Source organism: Solanum lycopersicum, chromosome 2 (genome assembly GCF_036512215.1).
Source record: "Solanum lycopersicum chromosome 2, SLM_r2.1".
Lineage (NCBI taxonomy): Eukaryota > Viridiplantae > Streptophyta > Magnoliopsida > Solanales > Solanaceae > Solanum > Solanum lycopersicum.
In genome coordinates, this window is record NC_090801.1 from 55,003,638 (window position 1) to 55,027,115 (window position 23,478).

At 30.9% G+C, this 23,478-nt stretch overlaps 1 protein-coding gene across 1 annotated transcript; it reads right to left on the reverse strand.

Moving 5' to 3' along the window:
• Positions 1-20,713: 20,713 nt before the first annotated feature.
• Positions 20,714-22,232, reverse strand: LOC101244342 (uncharacterized). Its single transcript, XM_026029105.1, has 4 exons — positions 22,086-22,232; positions 21,895-22,002; positions 21,268-21,334; positions 20,714-21,084 (listed from the first exon to the last, which is right to left on the reverse strand). Exons 1-4 carry the CDS (start codon positions 22,230-22,232, stop codon positions 20,714-20,716), a joined length of 693 nt encoding a protein of 230 aa, XP_025884890.1.
• Positions 22,233-23,478: the final 1,246 nt, after the last annotated feature.

A 23,478-nucleotide genomic window follows, 5' to 3' on the forward strand; every position in this document is an offset into this window, starting at 1 on the left:
CTTGAAAAGACAAAAGGACTCTTCCTTAACCAAATACTCTCCCTTAAAAACCTGAAATAGAGAAAGAGAATAATAAATCACAGAAACATCTCATTCCACTCTTAATGAATCCTATTTTCCACCATGTATACTAACCATAGTCCTTGACCATCGCTCATTTCCTTTCAATCGAGATCCACTACTAATCAAATATATATAGAGTAATATCCCATGACTCTCTGTTACTAATAAGTTTAGTTGATTCCTTTTATTGAATTTTAAGAGTTCACTCTAATTAAGTTGTATTCGAGTCTATCCTCTTTTGAGGATCACTTTAATCAAATAATTTAAAATAAAATAATTATTATTTATAGTATTATATGAAAAGAAATCCTCTAAAGAACAAGGATTATCTAGGTTACCTCATTATAGTTTTTACATTTAGCTTATACTCCTTCACAAACAATTTTTTTAAAAAAAATTATGCCTTTTTATTAGAGGTTTTCATTTTTTCACATTAAAGTCATCTGAAAATGTTATTTTCACTTTATACGAAGTAACTATAAAGTTTATTTCCTCGTAACGTTTTTTAGTATTACATTTATAAATCTCGTATTCGATTATAGGTATTAGCTATGGTTAGAATTATTTCACATCAAAATATTTTGATTATATCATATATAAAAGGTAAGAAAGATTCAGGAGGGGATAAAGGTTAAAAAAGACATGGTTTCCTCTCTCTATCCACATTACTCATATCTCCATAGGTGATTAAAAATTTGATCATAGAATATATCTTTCTAAGCAAAAGATTGAAACCTAAGAAGGAAAAAGTCATAAATTATTTAAGTATTGAAAGGAATTACAAAAATGGCATAGATTAAAATACATAAACTATATATATATATATATATATATATATATATATATCAAGAAGAAGCAAAAAAAACTATGTCCTCCTCTTTGGTGAGACGACCCCAGAATCTTGTTAGAATCTTCATATCACGAAGCTTCAAATCTTTCTTAGGAGGGGTTTTTACTGGAGACAGACCCAATTGGTGAGTATTTGGTTAATCAATGATAGTTATGCTGATAGAAAAGATTTGTTGTTGCTGGTGAGTTTGTGATCAGTCAATAGTAGTAGAACTTTCCAGTGGTTGATAATTAGGAAAAGTGAAGAACTCTTTTTTGGTGGGTTCCTTTAATCTAACCATCCTTAAAGTGAGTCTTTGTATGGCCAGCTACGACTTGGCTCGAAGAAAAGAGTTTATTAATCAAAACTTTCATACACTATGTAACTTAGTCTGTTCTTGTATTTTTTTTTGTTTTAAGGTGGAGAAGGAGGAGGAGGAGGGTGAGGTGGAGGGGGAGGGAGAGGAGGAGGGAGGAGAGAGAGAGAGAGAGAGAGAGATAAAGAGGAGGAGAATAAATATCATTATATAAGTCCCTATGTATTTATAAATTAGTTCTTTTTCTAGAACTAATTTCTAGACACGTACTTTGCACGTGTATCCCATATAAATCAATATAATATTTTTCAATTGACATGAATAAGAGTTTAATCTATTTAGATTATATACTCATAGAATGTGTGTGATAAAAGGATATACATTATGAAAGAGCAGCAAAAATTATAATCCCTTATAAAAATATGTTATCACTGAAATATGAACTCATGCTCATATCAAGTAAATATAGTGTGAAGCAACAACATTACATCAAAATACACAAAAAGCTAAGAAATATGAAAAAGTCACCAAACAAACTGATATGGTGTCAAAAAGGAATAACAAAATTAGTTGTGTATATCATAAATCAATTGAAAAAAAGAAGAAAAAGACATACCAACAAAAGAAAGAATTTTGACAAATTTTTGTCCTTCTTGTATTATAGGTGATTTATTGAAACATCTATTCACCATATAACTCAGTCTGTTCTTTCATTTTTCTTTTATTTATTTATTTTTTGTTTTAAGGTGGATGAGGAGGAGGGTGGAGAGGGGGAGAGGGAGGAAGAGGAGGGAGAGGGAGAGAAGGAGGAGGAGGATGTTTGCAAGGAAAATTGGTATTTGTGTGATGCCTTTAGTGGTAAAGCTCCTTATTAATACTAATCCGCAGGGAGTGTGATACGCTCAAACTTACTTCTCAAATAAGAAGTAAAGCGGTCGTGTCAAGTAAATAACCTAACTAGTGAGGTTGGGATCGTTCCCACGAGGAAAATAGTTTAGACTTAACTTCAATCTATTATTACTATTGTTCAGTCAATTACTTCCTTGGAAGGCAAAAATGATAAAAAGGGGGGTTTCTACTCCTAAATAAATGAAAATAACTAGCGAAATAAAAGGAGACAACTAACAGCTTCGAATGTTGGAGCTTAATCAATTAATCAAAGTAACTAGGGTTTACGTGTTCCCACAGGTTTATAACTTGATAAGTCTAGCTATAACAATTCTTTCCTAGCATCTTGCATGCAAAGTGATAAGTTATGTACTTCTAAATCCTTGGTCCGGCATCTAGAAAATTTCATTCCGCACCTTGGTCCGGCTACGTGTGTTGCTATCCTAACCCTTATCTTTACCTCATATTAAGCATCATATTCGATATTTGACTAAGTTATTACCTCGTACTAATCAATACTATCCTATTAGCTAGTATAAACTAAATCTATATTGAAAATTCTTTTCCTATTATCTACCTCCTTGGTCCGGCAAGTAGTTTAAGGCGAGTTCTAACGTTGGTCATCCGTTAAAAAGACTTCTAAGCGAAAGAATTATCAATACATGCAAGACATTATTCTAGAATTGTTATTTTTGTTAGGTTTTACCTCATCATTTGCCTATGGTTCCCACAACCCTAGTTATGGAGTTTAGTTACCCATAGTCATAATCACAATATTCAAATATATGGTATAAGAATTCATGTACTTATTTCAATGAGAAAGAGTAAAATCCGAAAGTTCGCTTGATAATCAACAAAAATCACCAACAATCAATTAAAAGAATCTCAAAATAATCAAGAATCTAAAAATAATCTAGGGCCTAACCAAATAATCCAGATTCTAACCTCAAAACGAGGTTTTTTGAACTAGTTATAGAAAAGAAAAAGCTAATTAAACAAGGACTCTATTTGCTGGAAATCTGTCAAAATGCGGCTGGATCGACGGACATTGCGACGGATCGTCGTGGTCATGACGGACCGTCATGGACTTCGTCGTCCTATACTTGATGCAATTTCTTCTGCTACTCTCTTCATTACCCTCGACGGCAGGTATGACGGATCGTCACAGGCACAACGGTCCGTCGAGGGTCTCCGTTCCAAAACACTTGAACTCTTGGTCAGACTTCCCCATATTCCTTCAGCAGCTGCACTACTCTGCCACCTACGGACCGTCACAAGCTCTGTAGGTGGTCTCTTCTGCATTTCTTTGCTCAAAAACCTCCGCATTCATCTTTGAACAGATAAGCTGCAAATAAGGACAAACTTGTATAAAAATTAGCACAAAAAAGCTTTTGGACACACTAAACTTAAGGAAAAAGTATTAATAATACCGTGAAACTAAGGTATATCAGAGTGATATGCCAATAAATATTACTATATAAGTCCTTACATATTTATAAATTAGTTCTTTTTCTAGAACTAGTTTCTGGACACCTGCTTTGCACATATATCCATATCAATCAATATAATATTTTCCCATTAAAAGGGATAAGAGTTTAATCTATTTATATTATATATTGGTATAATGTATGATAAAAAGAATATGCATTATGAAAAAGCAGCAAAATTAACCTTGTAAAAATATGTAATCACTGAAATATCAACACATGATCATATCAAGTAAATATATCGTGAAGCAATAACATTACATCAAAATATACAAAAAGCTAAGAAATACGGAGAAGTCATCAAAAGAACTGATATGATGTCAAAAGGAATAACAAAACTAGTTGCGTACATCATAAATCAATTGAAAAAAAGAGAAAAAAAAGACATATTAACAACAGAAAGAATTTTGACACTTTTTTGCCTTTCTTGTATTCCCAAAAATTGTGTTACATTCTTTGCAAACACATTATATTAATTTGTATAAACATATCGCTTCAATGTAATTAAATTGTAAGCACAAAAGGTAGAACAATTTTCAAGAATATGAAATACATTTAGTAGTATTTTCATAAGAGTAGACAAAAAGATTTAGCTACCTTATTATAATGTGTTACTCCATAAACTACTTTATCTTTATTTTGGTAAGTTAGTCTTCAAGAATTTCAATATGAGTATATGAAAAGACTTTTCAACAATGTTATTTATTCATTACATCATAAAGTATCATTTACTTTCTTGTATATTTTAGTTATGAAGCATTATGTCCAAGAACACTTACTTCTTAAGCAATAACAAATAAAAATGCAAATTATAAAAAAATTGTTTGAAAATTATAAATTTAATACGCTATTGAATCAATAAAATTTTTGTATAATCATATAGGATTTATTGATAATTTGAAAGTCATACCAAAAGAAGACGTTTCTTGAGGATATACATTTTTTTCTTTATTTGAAAGAAGAAAAACTTCAGAAAAATAATTTTGTTTTAATTAGTATTTTGTTTCTTATATTTTATTTTTCTTAGTCAATTTTAATTAATTAATTAACCACTAGTATTTTTTGGTATATTTTAATGCACTCCTTAAAAAATAAAAAAACTAAATAAAAAAGTGTGCCAATAATTTTTTGTCGCTTTTGCTTGGGGGAAGATTTCATTACGATTTCTTTTTGTCCTTAACCATATACACTCACTCTCATAATGACCTTACACACCCTACAAACAGTCACATTTTTCATATACACCATCAGAATGACCAGATACATTTTATACACAATCACATTTTTCATATACGCCCTTATGATTACCTGATACACTATATACATAGTCACTTAGTTTTATTCACACCCTCATGATGACTTGACACACTCTACACAATCATATTTTTCTTTATACTCTTGCGTACACACATATCTTTCTCGTAAACCTGCACACACCCATATAAATTTTCTTTACTGACTTGAAAAAGTACAATTGGGCTCTTCCTTAACCAAATACTCTTTCTTAAGTAACTAAAATTGAAGAAGAGAACAATAAATCACTGAATTTCACTCTTAATGAATAATATTCTCCACCATGTATATTAACCATAGTCTTCAAAACATAGTCCTTGACCATCACTCATTTATTATCAATTGAGGTCCACCACTAACAATATATAAATAGAGTAATATCTCATGATTCTCTGTTATTAATAATTTAAGTTGATTCCTTTTTTATGAATTTTAAGAGTTCACTCGAATTGAGCTGTATTAGAGTTTATACTCTTTTGAGGATCACATTAATCAAATAATTTAAAATAAAATAATTATATATTTAGTGTAAGATATGAAAAGAAATCCACTAAAGAACAAGGATTATCTAGGTTATCTCATTGTAGTTATTACGTTTAGCTTATACTTCTTCACGAACAATTTTTAAAAAAAGTGTTATATGTCTTTTTTATTAGAGGTTTTCATTTTTTCACATTAAAGTCATCTTAAAATGTACTTTCACTTTGTACCAAGTAAATATAAAGTTTATTTCCTCATAATAATTTTTAGTATTATATTTATAAATCTCGTATTTTATTAGAGGTATTAGCTATGGTTATTATTATTTCATACAAAAATCTTTTGATTATATCATATATAAAAGGTGGGATTGGTGATGGAATTCCATGTTTTGAAAATCAAATGAAATCTAAGAAATTTATAGGAGGGGTATAAAGGTTAAATCTGTTTCATATGTTCATAAGGGATTATAAATCTGATCATCGGATATATCTATCTACGCAAAAGATTGAAACATAAGAAGGAAGAGGACATAAATTATTTAAGCATTGAAATGAATTATAAAAATGGCGTAATTTTTTTTAATATATATATATTTGAATCAATGAGTAACCTATGTCTTAGCCATATAAAGAAGAAGCAAGAAAACTATGTCCACATCTTTGGTGAGACAACCCCTGAATCTCGCTAGAGTCTTCATATCAGGGTTGGTACGGTTCTAGAGACAGACCCAATTTGTGAGTATTTGGTGAATCAATGTTAGTTATGCTGGTAGAAAAGATTTGTTTTGCTGGTGAGTTGATGACGAGTCAATAGTAATAGAACTTTCTATTTGTTGATAATTAGGAAATGTGACAAACTTTTTTTGGCAGGTTCCTTTAATCCAATCTTCCTTAAAGTGAATCTTTGTATGACCAACTACGACTAGGATCGAAGAAAAGAGTTTATTACACGTGATGCATTGAAACTTCCATACACAATATAATAAGTATGTTCTTGCATTTTATTTTTGTCTGTTTTATGGTGTAGAAGGAGGAGGAGGAGGAGGAGGGGGAGGAGGACGGAGAGGGAGAGGAGGAGGCGAATGATGTTTGGAAGGGAAATTGATATTATGTGATTTCTTTAGTGGTAAGGTTCTTTATTTATACTATTCAATATATGCAAATAATATCATTATATAAGTCCTTACGTATTATAAATTAGTTCTTTTTCTCGAACTAGTTTCTGGACACATACTTTGCACGTGTATCCCATATCATTCAATATAATATTTTCAATTAACATGAGTAAGAGTTTAATCTAATTATATTATATACTCGTAGAATGTAGTGATAAAATGATATACATTATGAAAAAGAAGCAAAAATTATAATACCTTATAAAAATATGTAATAATTGAAATATCGACTCATGCTCATATCAAGTAAATATAGTGTGAAGCAACAACAGTACATCAAAATATATAAAAAAACTAAGAAATACGAGAAACTCACCAAACAAACTGATATGGTGTCCAAAGGAATAACAAAATTAGTTGTGTACATCATAAATCAATCGAAAAAAAAGAGAGAAGAAAAAGACATACCAACAAAAGAAAGAATTTTGACAATTTTTTGTTTTTCTTGTATTACAGGTGATGCATTGAAACTTTCATACACCAAGTAACTCAGTCTATTCTTGCATTTTCTTAAGGTGGAGAAGGAGGAGTAGGGGGAGGAAGAGGAGGGAGAGGGAGAGGAGGAGGATGAGGATGTTTGCAAGGAAAATTGGTATTTGTGTGATGCGTTTAGTGGTAAAGCTCCTTATTTATACTATTCCGTAGGGAATGCTATGCAAATAAATATTATTATATAAGTCCCTACATATTTATAAATTAGTTCTTTTTCTAGAACTAGTTTCTGGACACTTGCTTTGCACATATATCCATATCAATCAATATAATATTTTTTCATTAAAATGAATAAGAGTTTAATCTATTTATATTATATATTGATATAATGTATTATGATAAAAGGATATGCATTATGAAAAAGCAGCAAAAATCAACCTTGTAAAAATATGTTATCATTGAAATATCAACTCATGATCATATCAAGTAAATATACTATTAAGCAATAACATTACATCAAAATCTACAAAAAGCTAAGAAATATGGAAAATTCATCAAACAAACTGATATGATGTCAAAAGGAATAACAAAATTAGTTGCGTACATTATAAATCAATTGAAAAAATGAGCAGAAGAAGACATACCAACAAAAGAAAGAATTTTGACACTTTTTGTCTTTCTTGTATTCCCAAAAATTGTGTTACATTCTTTGCAAACACATGATATTAATTTATATAAACATATCGATACAATGCAATGTAAGCACAAAATGTAGAACAATTTTCAAGAATATACAATACATTTAGTAGTATTTTCATAAGAATAGACAAAAAGATTTTGCTACATTATTATAATGTGTTACTCCATAAAGTACTTCTTTATCTTTATTTTGGTCAGTTAGTCTTCAAGAATTTCAATATGCACATATGAAAAGACTTTTCATCAGTGTTATTTATTCATTACATCATAAAGTACCATTTACTTTCTTGTATATTTTAGGTTTGAAGAATTATGTCCAACAATACTTACTTCTTAAGCAATAGCAAATTAAAATGCAAATTATAAAAAAAATTGTTTGCAAATTATAAATTTTATACGCTATTGAATCAATAAAATTTTTGTATAATCATATAGGATTTATTGATAATTTGAAAGTCATACCAAAAGAAGACGTTTCTTGAGGATATACATTTTTTTCTTTATTTGAAAGAAGAAAAACTTCAGAAAAATAATTTTGTTTTAATTAGTATTTTGTTTCTTATATTTTATTTTTCTTAGTCAATTTTAATTAATTAATTAACCACTAGTATTTTTTGGTATATGTTAATGCACTCCTTAAAAAATAAAAAAACTAAATAAAAAAGTTCAAATAATTTTTTTAAAGCTTTTTCTTTGGGAAGATTTTATTACAGTTTTTTTGTCCTTTACCATATACACTCACACTCATAATGACCTTACACACCCTACAGACAGTCACATTTTTCATATGCACCGTCTGAATGACTAGATACATTTTTTACACAATCACATTTTTCATATATACCCTCATGATTACCTGATACGCTATATACATAGTCACTTTGTTTTATTCACACCCTCATGATGAACTGAAACACTCTACACAATCATATTTTTCTTCATACTCTTGCGTACACACATATCTTTCTCGTAAACATGCACACACCCATATATTTTTCATAACTTACTTGAAAAATACAAAAGGACTCTTCCTTAACCAAATACTCTTTCTTAAGTACCTAAAATAGAAGAAGAGAACAATAAATCGATGAATTCCACTCTTAATGAATCCTATTCTCCCCCGTGTATATTAACATAAGTCTTCAAAGCATAGTCCTTGACCGTCACTCATTTCCTTTAAATCGAGGTCCACCACTAACAATATATAAATAGAGTAATATCTCTTGATTCTCTGTTACTAATAACTTCAGTTGATTTCTTTTTATGAATTTTTAAGTGTTCACTCAAATTGATTTGTATTAGAGTTTATACTCTTTTGAGGATCACATTAATCAAATAATTTAAAATAAAATAATTTTTATTTAGAGTAAGATATGAAAAGAAATCCACTAAAGAACAAGGATTATCTAGTTTATCTCATTGTAGTTATTTCGTTTAGCTTATACTCCTTCATGAATAATTTTTTTAAAAAGTTTTATGTCTTTATTGTCAGAGGTTTTCATTCTTTCACATTAACGTCATCTGAAAATGTTATTTAATTTTCACTTTGTACAAAGTAAATATAAAGTTTATTTCCTTGTAACGATTTTTAGTATTACATTTATAAATCTCGTATTTAATTAGAGGTATTAGCTATGGTAAGTATTATTCCATACCAAAATCTTCTGATTATATCATGTATAAAAGGTGGGATTGGTGACGAAATTCCATGTTTTGAAAATCAAATGAAATGTAAGAAATTTTGAGGAGGGGTATAAAGGTTAAATCTTTTTCATATGTTCATAAGTGATTATAAATCTGATCATCGAATATATCTATCTACGCAAAAGATTAAAACTTAAGAAGGAAGAGGACATCAATTATTTAGCATTGAAATGAATTATAAAAATGACATAAATTTTGTGTGTGTGTGTGTGAAATGAATTATAAAAATGACGTAATTTTTTTTTTGTGTGTGTGTGAGATAATAATTTACTCTTTTGAGGATAACATTTATCAAATAATTTAAAATAAAATAATTCAACCATCCTTAAAGTTAATCTTTGTATGCCCAGCTATGGCTTGGCTCGAAGAAAAGAGTTTATTACACGTGACGCATTGAAACTTCTATACACCATATAAATAGTATGTTCTTGCATTTTATTTTTGTTTTGTTTTTAGGTGTAGAAGGAGGAGGAGGAGGGGGAGGAGGACGAAGAGGGAGAGGAGGAGGCGAATGATGTTTGGAAGGGAAATTGATATTTGTGTGATGCCTTTAGTGGTAAAGCTCTTTATCTATACTATTTCGCCCGGATTGATATGCAAATAAATATCAGTATATAAGTTCCTACGTATTATAAAATAGTTCTTTTTCTTGAACTACTTTCTGGACACGCGATTTGCACGTATATCCCATATCAATCAATATAATATTTTTCAATTAACCTGGAAAAGAGTTTACTATAATTATCTTATATACTCATCGAATGTAGTGACAAAAGGATATACATTACGAAAAAGAAGCAAAAATTATAATACATTATAAAAATATGTAATCACTGAAATATCAATCATGTTCATATCAAGTAATTATAGTGTGAAGCAACAATATTACATCAAATTACACAAAAAGCTAAGAAATACAAAAAAGTCACCAAATAAATTGATATGGTGTCAAAAGGAATAACAAAATTAGTGGTGTACATCATAAATCAATTGAAAAAAAAAAGAGAAGAAAAAAGACATACCAACAAATGAAAGAATTTTGACATTTTTTTGTCTTTCTTGTATTCCCAAAAATTGTGTTACGTTATTTGCAAACACATTATATGAATTCATATAAACATATCACTACAATGCAATTAAATTATAAGCACAATAGGTAGAACAATGTTCAAGAATATCAAATACATTAAGTAGTATTTTCATAAAAGTAGATTAAAGGATCTCGCTTTATTATTATAATGTGTTACTCCATATAGTACTTCTTTATTTTTATTTTGGTAAGTTAATCTTCAAGAATTTCAATAAGAGTAGATGAAAAGACTTTTCTACAATGTTATTTATTCATTGCATTATAAACTACCAATTACTTTCTTATATATTTTCATTTTTAAGATTTATATCCAAGAACACTTACTTCTTAAGCAATAACAAATAAAAATGCGAATTAAAAAAATTGTTTGCAAATCATATATTTGGTACGCTGAAACAATAAAATTTTGGTATAACCATATAGATATACTCATAACTACTAAGAAATTACAAAAAAGAAAAACAAAAAAACTCTTACCCTATAACAATCTTGTAAATTTGACAAAAAGAATAATACACGCGCTTGTATATATATACTAGTAAAGGGTAGCTTGTGCCCAATATTATTGAGTTAAATATTTATATAGTTTTTTAAATTATAAATTTTAACAATTTTGTTATATATATTTAATATAATTGGTTATTAAGTTATTTCAATAATTAGTTTTATATCCTTTTTTGGTTAGTTAAAATTGTTCATATTAAAATATTATATAATTTATTTTAAATTTTTGTTAATTTAAAATTTCTTTATATTTTCAATTTTAAATTTTGATTACTATTATATTATACAATTATTGAAGGATAAAGATAGTATTGAACCAAAATTAATAAATTTGTTTTGATTTGTTTAAATAATTAAATAAAATAATAAATGTGAAAATTATTATAAAATCAAGCTCATAAGAATATAATCATAAAGAGAAGAAGACAAGAGAAGTACATAGAAGAAGAGAAAGTTTCTTCTTATTCAAGTATATATAAGTTTCATATGTATATCATACAATATGAATGAACAACCCTATTTATAGAGTGAGAAATCACTCCAGAAGTCACCATATTAAGTATCATGATAAATAGATACATTCTTATCCAAAAAGGTTCATGAAATCTAGTGAATATGAATGGGTGTTCATGTACTAACTTTATGGACTACCTACTTATTTAATGGATTTATAACACTCCCCTTGGATGTCCATAGATACTGTGCCTCGTTAAAACCTTACTAGAAAAAACCCTTTGAAAAAAAATTCTAGTGAAGGAAAAAGAGTACACATATCTTTTGATACGTATTATTTGCTGTCTCATTAAAAACCTTTCTAGGAAAACCTAGTGGGACAAAACCTAGACTAAGGAAAAAAGAGTACAATGTGTATTTTACTCCCCCCCTGATAAAAACCACGATTTAGATGGTTAAGTTTCCGCATTCCAATTTTGTGAACCATCTTCTCAAGAGTTGAGGCTAGTAAAGATTTGGTAAATAAATCTGCTGGATTATCACTCGAACGAGTTTGTCGCACATCAATATCTCCATTTTTCTGGAGATCATATGTGAAGAATAATTTTGGTGAAATGTGTTTCGTTCTATCTCCTTTTATAAAGCCTCCTTTTAATTTAGATATGCATGCAAAATTGTCTTCAAAGAGCATTGTGGGTATCTTGACGTCACACTCAAACCACATCTTTCTTTGATAGAATGTATTACTGATCTTAACCATACACATTCTCTACTTGATTCATGAATGACTATTATCTCAGCATGATTTGAAGAAGTAGCGACAATAGATTGCTTCGTAGATCACCATGATATAACAGTACCTCCGTATCTGAACAGATAGCCTGTTTGTGATCGAGCTTTATGTGGGTTAGATAAATAACCTGCATCTGTATGACCAACAAAATCTGCACTATCTTTGTTAGTATAAAACAGACCCATATCTCTAGTTCCCCTTAGATATCACAATATATGTTTAACTCCATTCAAATGGCTTTGTGTAGGGAAAGAACTATATCTTGCTAACAAATTAATAGAAAATGCTATGTCAGTTCTCGTAGCATTAGCAAGATACATAAGTGCTCCAATTGCATTAAGATAAGGTACTTCTGGACCAAGAGGTTCCTCATTCTCTTCTTGAGGTCGGAATGGATCCTTACTCACTTCAGGTGATCTGAAAACCATTGGAGTACTTAATGGATGTGTTTTGTCCATGTAAAATCGTTTCAAGATTTTCTCAATATAGACAGATTGATGGATGAAGACCTCGTCTACTAAATATTCTATTTGTAGTCCAAGACAAATTTTTGTCTTTCCAAGGTCTTTCATCTCAAATTCTTTCTTTAGATATTCAATTGCCTTTTGAACCTTTTCTGGAGTTCCAATGAGATTAATGTCATCAACATAAATAGCAAGAATAACAAACCCCAATGTTGTTTTCTTGATAAATATACAAGGACAAATGACATCGTTTATATAACATTGTTTTATCAAGTACTCATTGAGGCGATTGTACCACATGCACCCTGATTGTTTTAAGTCATATAATGACTTTTGTAATCTGATTGAATACATTTCCCTAGATTTTGAACTACATGCTTCAGGCATTTAAAGTCCTTCCTGAACTTTCATATAAATTTCATTATCAAGTGAACCGTAAAGGTAAGCTGTAACCACATCCATTAGATGAATTTCAATATTTTCATGTACAGCTAAATCGATGACATATCAAAAAGTTATTGCATCCATAACAGGTGAATATGTTTCTTCATAGTCGACACCGGGTCATTGAGAGAACCCTTGTGCAACAAGGCGTGCCTTGTATCTTACAATCTCATTTCTCTCATTTCATTTTCGTACAAAGACTCATTTATAGCCAATTGATTTAACATCACTAGGCGTTTGGACTACTGGTCCAAAAACCTCACGCTTAGTAAGTGAATTTAATTGTCATTAAATTGCTTCTTGCCATTTTGGCCAATCACGTCTTTGTCGACATTCTTCGATAGATAGAGGTTCAAGATCCTTATTTCCTTGCATAATGTTAAGTGCAACATCATATGTGAAAACATTATCCACTACGATTTTTGATCGATCTAAACTTATTCCATCACCTGTAGAACTTATAGAGAGTTCTTCATTTACTTGAGTCTCGGGTGCACTGATCTCTTCAGAAATATCAGGATTAATTAGATCTTGAATTTCTTCATGAGATTCTTTTGTAGTGTCATTGTTTGTACTTTTTTTCTAGGATTTTTATCTTTTGAACCCAATGGTCTACCACGCTTCAGGCGTATTTGTGATTCAGAAGCTATGACACTTGTAGATGGTCCTTTTGGGATGTCAATTCGGATAGGCACATTTACTACAAGAATATGTGACTTTGTTATTCTTTTTGAATCTGTAAATGCGTCTGACATTTGATTTGCTATGTTTTGCAAATGGATGATCTTCTGGACCTCTTGTTCACACAGGGGAGCGTGGATCAAAATAAGATAATGATGAAACTTTCCATGTAATTTCACTTTTAAGTTTCTTTTTCTCTCCCCTAATTGCAAAAATTTTGTTTCATCAGATCGACAATCTGCAAATCTTGCAGTGAATAAATCTCTCGTCAATGGCTCAAGGTAGCGAATTATGAAGGGTGAATCAAACCCAACATATATGCCTAACCTTCTTTGAGGGCCCATCTTGGTGCGCTGAGGTGGTGCTACAGGCACATATACAGCACATCCAAAAATTTGAAGACGAGCAATATTTGGTTCATGGTGAAACACCAACTGTGATGGGGAGTATTTATTACAATGAGTCGGTCTGAGACGAATAAGTGATGCTGCATGTAAGATAGCATGACCCAAACAGTAGTAGGCAACTCACTTTTCATAAGTAGAGGTCTTGCTATCAATTGTAAGCACTTAATAAATGACTGAGCAAGGCCATTTTGAGTATGAACATAAGCTACAGGATGTTCAACTTTTATCCCTATCGATACACAATAAGCATCAAAAGCTTGGGATGTGAATTCGCTAACATTATCCAGGCGAATTGTCTTAATGGGATAATCTGGATATTGTGCTCTTAATCATATCATTTGTGCCATTAATTTTGCAAACACCAGGTTGCGAGATGATAAGAGGCACACATGAGACCATCTTGAAGATGCGTCTATTAGGATCATAAAATATCTAAACGACCCACTAGATGGGTGAATAGGTCCACAAATATCCCCATGTATTTTTTTAAAAAATTGAGGGAATTCAATGTTAACCTTCATTGGTGATGGCCTAGTAATCAATTTGCCTTGGCAACAACCAACACACGAAAACTCATCATTCGTAAGAATTTTCAGGTTCTTTAATGGATGTCCATTTGAGTTTTCAATGATTCGTCTCATCATTATTGATCCAGGATGACCTATTCGGTCATGCCAAAGTACAAAAGTCTTTAAGTCTGTAAACTTCTGGTTTACGATAGAGTGTGCTTCAATCGTACTTATTTTTGCATAATACAGGCCAGAAGATAAAGTTGATAATTTCTCCAACACATATTTATGGTTTGAGACAATCTTGGTAATACCAAGGTTATTCAATATTCATTTCATTTATTGTCTCAACATGATATCCATTTCGGCGAATATCTTTAAAACTTAAACATGTTTCTTGGGTATTTAGAAGAGAACAAAGCATCTTTTATAACAAGTTTTGTCCTCTTAGGCAGAAATAACATTTGCTTTTATTCTAAGCAAGTAGGAGAAGTATTTCTCATCTTTGAATATAGCGTGCATTGTTCCACTATCAATTACACAAATATCTTCATGATTGATCATTGGGGTATCCATATACTCTTCAAGATAAAAGATATAAAAGAAATAAACATTATAATATAATAACTAAACAAAAACATTACACAACCTTTTTGTTATATACAAGTCTAGGAAAACATATTCATACTAGTTCATATAAACGATGAAAATGAAATATATTTACATTATCACAGACTCATCACCTATCAGGTGATCTTTCTTTCCTTCGGGATTCTCAAAGAAATCCGCTACATCTAGATGCATGGGTTCAACAGTATCTTCCGTGATAAAGTTGGCTTCTGCGTTATTTTTCATCTCCTTCAGGGAAGCTTGATATAGCTCAACCAGGTGCCTTGGCGTACGACAGGTACATGACCAATGTCCTTTTCCTCCACATCGATAACATTTGTTGTCTGAATTTTTTTCCGCACTACGTCATGTATTTCATTCTTCTTTTTACACTGCTAGTGTTAAAGGTTATTATTCAATGCAAGATGATCACAATGATTGAAATTTCTTCCTCGACCACGACGGGGCCACAACCTTTTTCACGCCTAGATTGGTGAAAATTTGCTGTATTTACTTCAGGAAATGACATAGAACCAGTAGGTCAACTTTCAAGGTTTTTCATCAGTAAGTCATTATGTTGTTCAACAACAAGGAGTTGTGAAATTAATTTGGAATAATTTTTAAATCCAATTTGTCGGCATTGCTGCTGCAAAAGCATACTCGAGGTAGGAAAAGTGGAAAACATTTTTCCCAGCATATCATGGTCAGTGATATTTTCTCCACATAATTTTAATTGTGAGATAATTTTAAACACGGAAGAGTTATAATCACTGATAGATTTAAAATCTTGAAGTCTCAAGTGGATCAAGTCATAACGTGCATGTGGAAGGACGACCAACTTCAGGTGGTCATATCTATCTTGTAAATTGTTCCACAACACAAAGGATCCTTAACAGTGAGATATTCTATTTTCAAACACTCATCAAGGTGATGATGGAGAAATATCATCGCCTTAGCATGGTTTTGATTCGATGCTTGATTATTTTCTTGGATGGTGTCTGCTAGACCCATCACATCAAGATGAATTTCTGCATCGAGTGCCCATGATAGATAGCTTTTTCCCGATATGTCTAGAGCAAGAAATTCAAGTTTAGAAAGATTAAACATTATTTAAGAAAATGAAATTTATACCTCCGAAGCTTTTAAAGTCTTTACTTGAACTGACAGAGACTCGTGCTGATAACGTATTATAAAATCAAGCTCATAAGAATATAATCATAAAGAGAAAAAGACAACAGAAGTAGGTAGAAGAAGAGGAAGTTTCTTCTTATTCAAGCATATGTAAGTTTCATATGTAAATCATACAATAGTGAATGAACAACCCTATTCATAGAGTGACAAATCACTCCAAAAGTGGTGTATTAAGTATCATAATAAATAGATACATTCTTATCTAAAAAGGTTCATGAAACCTAGTGAATAGGAATGGTTGTTCATGTACTAACTTTATGGACTATCCACTTATTCAATGGATTTATAACAAAAATGATTAAGTGACAAAAAATCAATACTAATTTTGAAGAAGCACACACGTTTTTTATTACTTTTACCATTAGAAGTTTTTTTTCATCATTTATTTTCAACATTAATTACTTATTTCATAGATTATTTTTCAAAATTTAAGATTATATATCCGTTAATATGGAAATTATGACAAGATAATCATATTAAATATTAATAAAAGAAGTGTGAAATTAATAATAAGGAACTTTCACATATAATTACTCAAAAATAACTTAAGTATTCGTCATAGCTATAATTTGATAGTAAATATTCGTAGTTACATGTTAAAGGAAGGAGAGAGGCAAACAAAACTGGGAGAGAGGAGAGAGGCGAGCGAGATTGGGAGAGGAAAGAGAGAGGGCATAGAATGAGAGAGTTGAATTATGTATATATATTGGTTAGATAATTGTATTTTTTACATATATATTTGTATATATGACAAGCAAGATTGGGAGAGGGAGGAGAGAGGGCGATCGAGAGAAACAAGGAAGACAGTGGGAGAGAGGTGAATGTATATGTATATCGGTTAGATAATTGTATATTATACATATGTATTTATATATTATAGATAATTTATTATATACAAACTATTGATATAATGAGCAACTAAATAGTATAAATTTACTTAATTGAGTAATTTTTCCAATTAAAATTAAGCAAATAAGAATAAATGGAAAAAGCATAAAATATAAATGGGCCCATAAAAAACTTTCATGGTCTAGCTTACGAAAGATCCTAAAAGGCAAGGCCCATAAAAAACTTTCATGGTCTAGCTTATGAAAGATCCTAAAAGGCAAGTTTATAATTAAAATTTTAAGTGGATCTCACATTCTTTCCATTAAATGAACAAATATGAGCTAAATGTAAATGGGGCATTCAAGGGGAATAAGCAAACAACACAAGCAGACGTGTTGACAGTCTGCTGCTTGCTATTCCTCTTTCCATTAGTAATAATTACACTAAATTAAGCAAGTTCAAGCCATAGATAATAATAATACTAAGTTTTTCTTGATAACTATGAAAAAAATACAAAAAAATAAAAATCCAAATACAAAGCCCTCAGGGGACATACCTGATAATCACAAAGAATTACAATGAAAAAAAAATTGATTGCCTTGGCTCGCAAATTCATTTTTTCACATGCATAAATATATATAGTTTTTAGTAAGAATGTTTTTGCCTTTTCAAATTCACATGCATATTGGACAAATTAGTAGAAGTTAAAAGAGGTAGTATTGAATACATCAATTGACCATTAACATACCGTTACTTGCAATTTTTGTAACTTTTTCAATTCTCAATAATTTGGTCATCATGACTAAACAAAATTTTTGTCTATTCATTTATTATTAAAAAAAGAAATATCTATTAAAATCATAGAAATTTTATTTTTTATAAAAATATATATTTTATTAATTATATTATTGTAGTAACTTAACTTTATAGGGTTATTTTGATATTTCAACTTTTTACTTTTTTTTGTTCCCACTTATATATATATATATATATATATATATATATATATATATATATATATATATTGATATTTCAACTTTTTACTTTTTTTTGTTCCCACTTATATATATATACACACACACACACACACACACACACCACTTAAAAATAATTAGTTACTCTCTATAGCTATAGTTTGATAATTACAATTTGTAGCTACATATTATTTGAAGGAGAGAGGCAAGCGAGACTGTGAGAGAGAGGAGAGAGACGAGAGAGGGGGAAAAGATTGGGAGAAAGGTGAATTGCATATGTATATTGGTTAGATAATTGTATGTAATTGTATATATGACAAGAGAGATTAGGAGAGGAGGAGAGAGGCGAGCGAGAGAGAGAAGGAGAGAGGAGAGCGAGAGAGGGCAGAGAGTGGGAGAGAGGTGTATTGTATATGTATATAGGCTAAAAAATTATATTTTATACATATTTATTTGTATATCCTGGTGAATTATACATATACAAACATGGCTAATTATACAAACTCGAAGTCAGCCCACGTAATTAAGAGAGAGCGAGATTGGGAGAGGGAAGAGAGAGAGAGCAAAATTGAGAGAGGAGGAGAGAGGAGAGCGAGAGAGGGCAGAGAGTGGGAGAGAGGTGTATTGTATATGTATATAGGCTAAAAAATTATATATTATACATATTTATTTGTATACTGTGAATTATACATATACAAACATGACTAATTATACAAACTCGAAGTCAGCCCACGTAATTAATGTATAATGTTAATCGCGAGTGATAATTATAGCAAACTATAGCTATGATGAGTAATTAAATTGTATAAGTTTGCTTATCCACGTAATTTCTCTCTCTCTCTCTCTCTCTCTCTATATATATATATATATATATATATATATATATAAATCTATGATACTCAATAGTCTACCCCGTAAAATTTTGACCTTTCTCCAGCATATTCTAGAAGCATCAACATCCTTCTTATTAGAGTTGCAAAAATCGATCAGCCCAAGCTTCGTGGGCCAAAAATTTGAAGAGTTAGGATGATTCGGCCTTTCATTTAAAAGGGTCTTGAATTTACCAACCCAACTCAAACCTAGGAGGGTTGTGAGCTAGCTTACTTTTTCATGTTCTTATAATTTTGTTAGTGTGATAGTTCTTAATTGACCCACACTCGACCCCATGCATAAATATGTAGCTAGTCGAACCATCACTTTGTAAGGAGAAAAAAGGCAGCTTTCCTAATTTTTGCAGGATGAGACAAGTACCAATTTAAAATATTCTAACAAAAGGAGAAGCAAGACATTACACAACTATAATACATAAATAATGTCGATTCTTTGTTAGATAATCCGTTTACAATATTCATCATTCTATATTACTGATTATTTTCTTATTCAACTTATAAGAATAATTACTCACAAGTAATACTTTTTAATGTTATTTTTTCATATATTTGGTTAAGTTCATATTTAGCAATGATTGTTCCGCGCTCTTAGGGGATCAATATAAGAAGTTAGTAATATCCAATGTTATTTTCCGATGGTAAAAAAGAAAAAGAGAGACATTGATATGATTACCAGCTTGATGTACAAATTAAATAAGGCTAAAATTCTTTTCACACTACAAAAAAAAAGTGTTTAGTGACGGCAACAATCCGTCACTATATGAAGAAAATCCGTCACTAATCATGATTAGCGACAGATTAGCTACAGAATATTGACTATTGCTATTATGCTCGTCAGTAAACTCTTAATGACGAAAAATTAGTTCCGTCACAAATTTGGCGACGTCCTAGTGACGAACAACGTCCGTCGCCACAACGTAGCAACAAAAAGATTCGTCATTATATTTATACAATTTTGTTGCTAATTTCATAATTCTATGACAAAAAAATGATGTTTCGTCTCAATTTTAGCGACGTCATAGAGACGAAACATTTCCGTCGTAACATGTTAGCGACAGAAAGATTCGTTATTATATTTATATAGTTTTGTTGTTAATTTCATAATTCATTTAGTTATTTCGCAACAAAATTTCCGTCGCAACATATTTTGTGACAACATATTAGGCCTTTAATAATTCATCATTGATCCGTCGCCAACATTCTTTTTACAACAATGACCAAATAGTAGCTAAATTTGTTGCTAAAATTATTCTTATGGACTGCTGAAATATATTCAATCAAAATTACTAAATACTCCAAAATTAACAAACATTCATATAATATAATACTCATAAACAATTCATAATATATAAATAGAGAACTCCAAAACAACATATTTCTGGTTAAAATATACAAAAACAAAACTATCAACTGCTATGAAATAAACTCATGTTCATCAAAATATTACTACGCGCAATTTCTAATTTCCAAAAAGTATGACATTATCAAAAACTGAAGCTGTGGAGGTATTAACTTGAAATAGAGGTATCAACCTCATCCATATTACTAGCAACAGACATGGGTGCCACAGACGATGGATTGCCGGATGGATTAATCGATGCTTTCACCTGCTCAACAATAATAGGAACAAGATGACTAGTTAGTGCAGACATCATTTTCTTTACAAACTCGTCCATATTTGTTGTCGATGTTGATTGAGAAAATGGATGAGGTAATAATGATGACCCACAAAGTTTCTGCCCATAGTAACTTTTTGCTTCAGATCCAAGACCATATATTCTTCTTTTCTTTTCTCCTCCCGCAGCTTGGTAATATGCTTCATATTGATCAATATCAGTTTCAGACAATGTTTTTTTCTTTAATATTTCTTCATATTTTCCTATAATAAGTAGAGAAAATGAGAAAACAATAATGACATGGAACAAACCAAATTTTTAAGAAAAATGCAAAAAATAGACAAAATAATGCTCAGTACAATGTAGAGAGTGGCAGAGACACTAAGAATAAAGATGTCCTTTACAGTTAAATTTGGTACTATTCCATATGATCCTTTAAAATATACCAGCTGCTACAAAGACAAAGTAGTATATCCGAGTGCAAGATGAGGCATCTCTGTGAAACTGAGCAAACTGGTAGAAATAAAAAACTTCACAAGTTGACTAGAATGGAATTCATAGATGTGTAGACCATTTGTCTGGAATTTGATATATCCTCTAAGAGAACTTATCAATACCTCTATTTAGTGTAGCAGTTGTTGTGTCTGTGGTAATAAACAATGGGTAGCCAATTAATTGCTAATAGCATGCACCCCAAGAGAAGATCATGTCACAGACAATGACAATGGGTAGCCAAGTAATTGCTAAGAGCATCCACCCCAAGAAGAGAAGATCATGTCAAGAGAGTTATCTCTTATTACAATACCACACAGACAATGACACTTTTGGAAGCTAGAGTCACTATAAAACAACAGTAAAATCACACAAAAAAATAGTAAAAAGTTGCACCAAAAAAGCCTCAAAACAATGGCAGTAGTTTCCTTTTAAAACGATACTAGAATTGCATCCTAAAGTCTCAAAACATCATTAGAACTGTACCAAATAGCATCAACAAATACACTTTAAAACAGTAAAGAAGTGCACCATAAATTGAAGTAGGAAAGAACCGAAACACCTCCAAATTTTAGACTTACATGGATATCTCGAGAACGCTCACCAACAAATGTTTTTCCATCATGTCCATGTGTATGAACATGCAGATGTAACTCACTTGGCGTGGGATCTCGACCTTTTCTAATAGCCTATACAAAACAAAACACGTTATATATGTCATATAAGAGAAGATATTCATAATAGAGTTTGTAGAATATATATATATACTCACAAGTTTCTTGCGATGTTCTCCGATAGAAATAGAGACACCAGTGTGAGTCCCAACAGCAGTTTCACGACCGCCACGATGATTTTGCGAATTCTGATTTCTTAATAGACTCTGGACTTCCCCAATGCTCCATCCATCTTTCCCATACATCTTCTAGTAAGTAACCTGACCTAACTCCTCCTTTTTTTATTTTAGAAATGAAATTCCTATAGTTCAATGCTGCCTTAACCATCCATTGTGTTTTGACTTTGTTTTCACTATTGGAAACATCCCTGCAGAACTTTTTCTGAAACAAGCTTTGAAAGTAGTACATTAATGTCCTATCTATATATGTGAATATACTTGCTAAAATCACTTACGATGAAAACTTATACCTTAAATTATCCAAAATAACCATTTCTTACATCATTTGGAACACCTTTCCAATTGATTTCATTGGGATCAACCTCACTTTTGAAAGATTTGTATATGAAACTAGAGCATATTAAGAAGGTTTCAGTCTGTATAAATTAGAAGAGGTTATTAGGAGGGCTATCATAAATCAGAATTCAAAGACAACAAGCGTCATCAACAAAACAAGTAGGAATAAACATCCGATGACAGCCAAGCCAAGATGTTTCCCTACCATGGGTCAATCTAAATGATTTTCTTTCCTCCATACAATAGGGACATGCAAACTTACCTGCAGTACTCCATCCTGATAACATAGAATATGCTGGAAAGTCACTGATTGTCCACATCAAAGATGCCCTTAGTTGAAAGTTTTGTTTTTTTGAGATGTCAAATGCTTGCACGCATGTCTCCCACAACAAAGTCAATTCTTTTATTAGAGGATGCAAATAAGCATCAATTTTATGTTTGGGATTGTTTGGCCCTAGAACAATGACTGTTATGAACATATAAGCTTCTTTCATACACATTCCTGGAGGTAAATTATAAGGTGTGACAATCATTGGTCATGACGAGTATCTACTCCTAGATTGACTAAATGGTTGGAAACCATCAATACATAATCCCAATCTTACATTTCTTGGTTCATTAGCAAAAAAAAAAGTATAAGTTTCATTGAAGTGTTTCCAAGCCACAGAGTCTGATGGATGACACATTATACCATCCTCTTTTGTATGCTCGTGATGCCATCTCATGTAAGCAGCTGTAGCATGAGATGCATACAATCTTTGAAATCTAGGAATCAAAAGAAAATAATACATTTTCTTGTAAGGGATCAATTTCCTCTTACGAGAGACAACACGGCACTTGTATCTATAATGTCCACAAAATGTACAAGATGTAAGGTGTTTATCATCACCCCCAATACAAAATACATCCTGATTTACAGCGATCAATCTTTTCAAATGGCAAACCCAAGGTACGCACTAGCTTCTTAGTCTGATAG